The 6,052-nt window shown below is 43.9% G+C and overlaps 1 protein-coding gene across 2 annotated transcripts; it reads left to right on the forward strand.

Annotated features, from left to right (window-relative positions):
- Positions 1 to 2,960: 2,960 nt before the first annotated feature.
- On the forward strand, positions 2,961 to 5,710 carry LOC149836277 (uncharacterized). 2 transcript variants are annotated; one of them, XM_090009103.1, is made up of 4 exons: positions 2,961 to 3,716; positions 3,888 to 4,064; positions 4,168 to 4,579; positions 4,676 to 5,710. In XM_090009103.1, the coding sequence occupies exons 1-4, from the start codon at positions 3,401 to 3,403 to the stop codon at positions 5,505 to 5,507; spliced, it is 1,737 nt and encodes a 578-aa protein (XP_089865229.1). In that variant the 5' UTR covers positions 2,961 to 3,400; the 3' UTR covers positions 5,508 to 5,710. The 2 variants fall into 2 exon arrangements, with proteins under 2 accessions (XP_089865229.1, XP_089865227.1); XM_090009101.1 differs by having other exon boundaries at positions 3,259 to 4,064.
- Positions 5,711 to 6,052: the final 342 nt, after the last annotated feature.

Below are 6,052 nucleotides of genomic sequence, written 5' to 3' on the forward strand. Positions count from 1 at the left end.
TCTCTCTCTATATATATATATATATATATATATATATATATATATATATATATATATATATATGCTTCTATGGTGGTGCACATTTTTTCATACATCTAAGCTTCAAATGTAAGATCTAACCTTTGAATCATGTTTTTTGTGTGTTTTTATTATGTTCATGTTTAAAAGTTTACTGAAATATGGTGTTTTATAATATTTCTAAACCACCTTTTATTTTCATGAAGGATTGATTTTTCAGCTTGTCGAACATGTAATCTTGTGGCGTACAATAGTAAATAAACAATGCTAAAGACATTTGTACGCTTAGATCTGTCATGTGGTGGCTAGATCCACACAAACAATGTATACCACGGGACAGTATCATTTACAGACCCATCACACACACACACACACATATATATATATATATATATATATATGTTGAGAGATTATTCCGATATAATTTTTGCCGCGATCGAACCCAAGAGCCAGAGTTGTACCAAACTGGGCTCTGGCTAATGTGTGTGAGTCGCTCTGCAATGAAAGAGCGAGTTATATTGATCGGCATATCTCCTCATGAGCCTTCACATGATAAGACGATGCATTTTTTTAACAAAAACGTAAATATAATTACTTTGTCTACGTACCTCCCATCGAGCCGGCTGGCCCCTTTGATATTTGGGGCCACCGCTTAAGGCCTTTTATATATATATATATATATATATATATATTCACATGCTAAGGGCCTCCCATTAAACATGGCATATGCATGTGCCTCATGCTAAGGGCTTTCAATGAAAAAAAAATATAAAGAAATATAAGCCTCCAATGAAATAGCCACCCCTGCGTTGAGCACAACCACTCCCAACAAAAAAAAGTAACAAGTTTGGTTCAGTTAAAGCTCTGTTAGCCCATCATTTTATGAATGCGAATGATGATAGCAAAATTATTGCAGCACAACAAAGAAAACAAACAAAACAAACAAGGAAGAGAAAGAAATAGAAGGGTCTAGGATGTCCTTTAGAATTTAGATTCTCAATATCCAACCCTAGATTGAAAAACCCATTTCAAAGAATAAAAAACTAAAAAGCAGAGGAAGAAAGCACACAACCAAATCTCAAAAGGGTTTGGGTCACATGTGGTGGTGGTGGTGGTCTACATGCGTTGGGAAACCAAGCCAAGAAGGGGATGCGACTACTGACCAAAAAAAAAGCAACACCTCCTTCGGTGGTCCTCCACCCACTCACACCATCCCTTCTCAATACCCACCAAACATAAAAGACCAAAAGATTTGAAAGAAAAAACGAAAAGAGAGAGAGATGATGAGTAATGATAATGAGAAACAAAGGGTAGGGATAAGAGAGGCATGCATGCCAAAGTCCAGCACATCCCTTGGTCTTTTTTAAATCTCTCAAATTGCTCTTAAGCAATCCTTTGAATGGTTACGATTGAAGGAGATGATGGTGCCAACTCAGACAGAGCCCCATTATGTGAGAGAAGGGTTTAAGGGGGGAGAGAAAGCTGTCTCCTCAACGGTGGTAGCCCCCACGTCAGAACCCCGTTATTCCTTTGCTGTCTGACATGGAGACACCACCTCACCTCAGCCTCGTGACTTTAAAGCCTTCTCCATCCCTGCAAGACCGCCACGTGGACGCCGGGGGAACGTTTTTCATAAAATTACTTTGACTCGAGAGCCATTTTCGGGAACGGAGATCCCTACGAGCCTTAGACCGGAGGACTGCCCTACGTCCCTGTGGCTGTAGGTATAGGGCAAAAAGTTAAAGGAAGAAAGGACGCTGGTTAGGGTAGGGTTAGCCGATCGAGGGAGGAGAAGGGCTGTGGGCCCTACTGGGACGAATATGACAAGGTCCACGGCAGTGGGATGTGGTCCCGGGGGAATATTTATTGGTTTAGGCAAAGGGGTATTGTGGGGTCCACATTGCGCCTTGAAGAGGTTCTTCGTTCGATGTTGGAGACGTATGGGGCCGTCGTACACGCTCTCATCCTCACGTTATATGTCTCTTTACAGAGAGGAAGCGAGCGAAGCGTGTCCGAGCCTTTAAGAGAGACGGGACTCTACAGTATATATACACAATCCTAGAGAGAGAGAGAGAGTGTGTGGTAGGGAAGGGCATTCATATATATATATATATATAAGTTTATTAAATTAATTTTATACCATTTACAGAATAAAAATTATTTTAGTAACTTTAAACCTATATATATATAGGTTTAGAGAGAGAAAGGGATGGCGAGGGGTGGAGTACGAGTCACGGTTCCATGAAGCAGTTTTCAAAGGTGTGATGGGGACCTGCCATTCCCAAGACAGCTGGCTGCCGTGCCTGCCCACCGCCAGCTAATCAATACCACCACGTCACTTTCTAGCAAAATAATTAACTCGGTCATTACCTCCTTTTACTGTTTCGGGCAAGGCCTTAGCTGCCCGCCATCTCCCCTCTAACCCACAGGCCTCATTTCACCACGCCATCAATGGTCAATTGCTCGCCTCATTTTTTTCTAATAATATTATTATTGTAATGATTATAAAGAAGATGAAACAAGACTTAGTTTAATTTAAGTAAAATATCATTGGTCAGGATGTAATTACTCAAGCTTTAAAATCACCAGTCAATATCTTATTAGTTTTGACCTCTACTTCCGTGACCGTACCTTCTCCAGTCATCTTTTCCTCTTTTACATTTTTAGATTTCTTTATGATATATAATAAGATATTGAGAGATTTTGTGTCTTGTGCTTTTTTCCTCTGAAAGGGAATGGGTGGGGGACTAGTTGGGGGCAATTAGTTAGTGCATCACGTCAAGAAACTTTGGTTAGAGTTCCCAACCTTGGTTGGGTGGCAATACTCAACACAAGAGACATGTAAAGGGTTAGGGATAACGGCGGTGGACGGAAAGCGACTACCATACGGATGGATGTAGACAGGTCAAACCATAGAGAGAGAGAGTGAAAGATGTACTGGTGTTTAGGGAGAGAGAGAGAGAGGGGATTTTGTTTTGAATTTTTTATTATTGCAATAAAAATTTAACGTGTTTGGTGTGATGTGATTTGAAGTTATAAGGGGTATTAGTGCATGCAAGAAAATGATAGATACCCCCAATCATGACAGCAGCGTTAGCTTTACTAATTTGTCCCAAGGGCCGAATGTTGGAAGCATGGGAAGCAGCAAAGGATGGAAGGGCGAGATTGGGGCAGTAGTAGTGCAGGCACAGCAGGGAGCTTTGCAGGCGCAGCAGCAACAGCAGCCATGGCCGTGAATGATTCCCTTTAGGTTGGTGGCTTCAGAGGGGAGCGGTTTTCCGTTTGTGGTCTAGTTTGCTGACTTTTGAGAAAAAGCAGGATTTTTTTTTGTGTATTTTCCTTAAGAAAAAGTAGTATTTTTCTTCTTTTTTTGGTGGTTTTAATGGAGGTAGGTGGTGGTGTTCTTGAGATGGTAGACAAGAGAAATGTTCGTATCGGTGTTGGTGGTTTTGAGGAGGGGGAGAGAGGAGTTGGCGGTGAAGAGAGGGAAGGTATTAGTCCGGCGCCTCAAAAGCTCGCTCGCACCGACGCGTTCCCCTTTAGGATGCCTCCCTTCTCCCGTTGTGACAACAGCCCCATCTTTTATAACAGTGAGGGCAGGTCGAGCGATTTATACGATGTCCCCGGTGGTGCAGTTGCAGCAGGAGCTGCTGCAACAGGGACTCTGCAACCTTTTCCTATTGCCTTCAAATCCCCAGGTATAAACTCTAAAACAACACCCCTTCCAAAACACCCTTTGCTCTTCTTTTCCGGCACCGCTGATTTGTCCAAAGAATCATGGTATTACTTTCACAACCACACTTTCTTTCTCATCCTTGTGTTAGAGAATGAAATTTGGTATTTGTCTGTCTCGGCGTCTCTGTCTGTAGGGATGGCATCTCTACGGTTTCCTTTTACTGCGGCTCAGTGGCAGGAGTTAGAGCAACAGGCCTTGATTTTCAAGCATATGGTTGCTTCCGTGCCGGTCCCTCCTGACCTCCTCATACCCATGAGGAGAAGCCTAGCAGATGCTGCTTCCATTGCTAATACTGCCGCAACCAATCACTGTAACCATCTAATCTCACTTGTTTTTGTTTCATCTTTTGTTTTTGCTAGTAGGATGGTTTGTTGGTCGTTGTGATATAAGGTTTTTTTTTCTGGGGTGTTTAGTGGGGTGGGGGGGGTTCAACCTGAGGTTTACCAACACAACCGACCCTGAGCCGGGGAGATGCCGAAGGACCGATGGCAAGAAATGGCGGTGCTCCAGAGATGTTGCGCCGGACCAGAAGTACTGTGAGCGCCACATGCACAGGGGCCGCCCTCGTTCAAGAAAGCCTGTGGAAGTACAACTACAAAGACACAGCAGCAACAACAACAATGCCCCTCTTCATTCCACTGCTTCTGCTTCCATCCTCTCTCGCTCGCTCCCTCTCCCATCCCCGCTGTCTTCATCTGCTTCATCCTCCCTCTCTTCTCTCACTTCACCTCCTGCTGATCTTTTCGCTAAACCCTTCCAATCTTCCTGTTTCAAACTTCCAGTACAAACCATGATGGCTTCTAATTTAACTGACAAAACTTCAAGGTATACATTATACAATACATTCTTTCCTTTCCCACGAAACCTTTTTTTTTTCTTGGTACTAAAAAATTTTGGTTGTATTTTTTCCTTTTATTTTAGGTATATGAATTGGATGAGAGAAATGGATGGTATGGTTTCAACAGGCAGAGATTCTACTGCCGCTTCCCATCAATGGGAACTGATGCAATCAAAGCTTGGTGAGATGCAAGAACACCAACTGAAACTGAGCACCAACGGGAACAACAACACCCCTATTCTGAACTACCACGAGAATATCGGATTGCTTCCAGAGCACCGAGCTTCTTTGTTTGTGGGCAACGATCTTCCAGGGCTAGAATCCACCGCCGAGGGCCACCAGATGCAGCCGAGACGGTTCATCGATGCGTGGTCAAGAGAGGACAGATGGCTTCCTACCACAACCACTACCACCACCACCACCACCACCACCAAGTCCTCTGCTTCAAACTTCTCTCTTTCTCCTCTCAGCCTGTCTATGTCCGGCGCCGGTGACGATATCGACCCGATTCAGATGGGTCTTAGTGTGAATGATACTGAGAGTGGTGGGGGATTGAAGCAGCAACAGACTCCAAATTGGATGTTGCCCGTCACTTGGCCCTCGTCTTCCCCACTTGGGGGGCCGCTAGCAGAGGTGTTGCAGTCTAGCGGTAGTACTGCTGCTGCACCTAACTCTCCAAAGGGCTGCAGCAGCAAGAGTTCTTCCAGTGGGCTCAATTTGATGACCGATGGTTGGGGTGAAGGTAGCCCTCGTGGCAGCCCCAGGAATATGGTGTCGTCCCCCACAGGTGTTCTGCAGAAAACTCTAGCCTCTCTCTCTGACAGTAGCAGCGGCAGCAGCCCTACGTTTGTAGCGAAGTCCGAGATTGCTCTTCAATGGCTTAACCAACAGCCACCCAAGCTGCCATCTTCGTAAGGATTGTGATATGTTGTTGTGCTTGTATGGTCTCTTTTGCTTAGATTTTGCTTTTGTTTATTTTGGTCTCCTACGGTTGTTGGTTTGTTGGTCTTTGCTAATCCAAACTAATCTAACGAGAAAGTGTTGTCTATGGTACGCTCTGCAACAATCTGTCTGTAAAGGATTGCAAAGGATTTAGAAAATGAGGTTTTTGACTGTTGTGAAGGAGTTCTAAAATTCTTTTAATTCCTTTCTGGGATCTTCCTAAAGAAAATTCCTAGGGATGGAGAGGGGAGCAGCATCTATGTTTGATTCTTGATTAATTAATTCCATGTTGTAGGCATCACCATTCTCGAATTCCCAAATAAAGAAAGGTTTTGTTGTCCTTTGTTCTTGAAGGCGGTTTTGTATCGGATGATTGATGCCTGTGTAATATATTATTGCTGTTCGAAACCGAGAGCGGATCCTGTAAAACGCTGGGGTGAGATTAGCAATCTCACCACAACCACAAACTCCACCACTTGTAGTGTAGCTCAGTACAAATGGGACCCACAGAGTGGTGG

The sequence above is a fragment of the Nuphar pumila genome, chromosome 6, assembly GCF_984573655.1.
Source record: "Nuphar pumila chromosome 6, dmNupPumi1.hap1.1, whole genome shotgun sequence".
In the NCBI taxonomy this organism is placed as follows: Eukaryota; Viridiplantae; Streptophyta; class Magnoliopsida; order Nymphaeales; family Nymphaeaceae; genus Nuphar; species Nuphar pumila.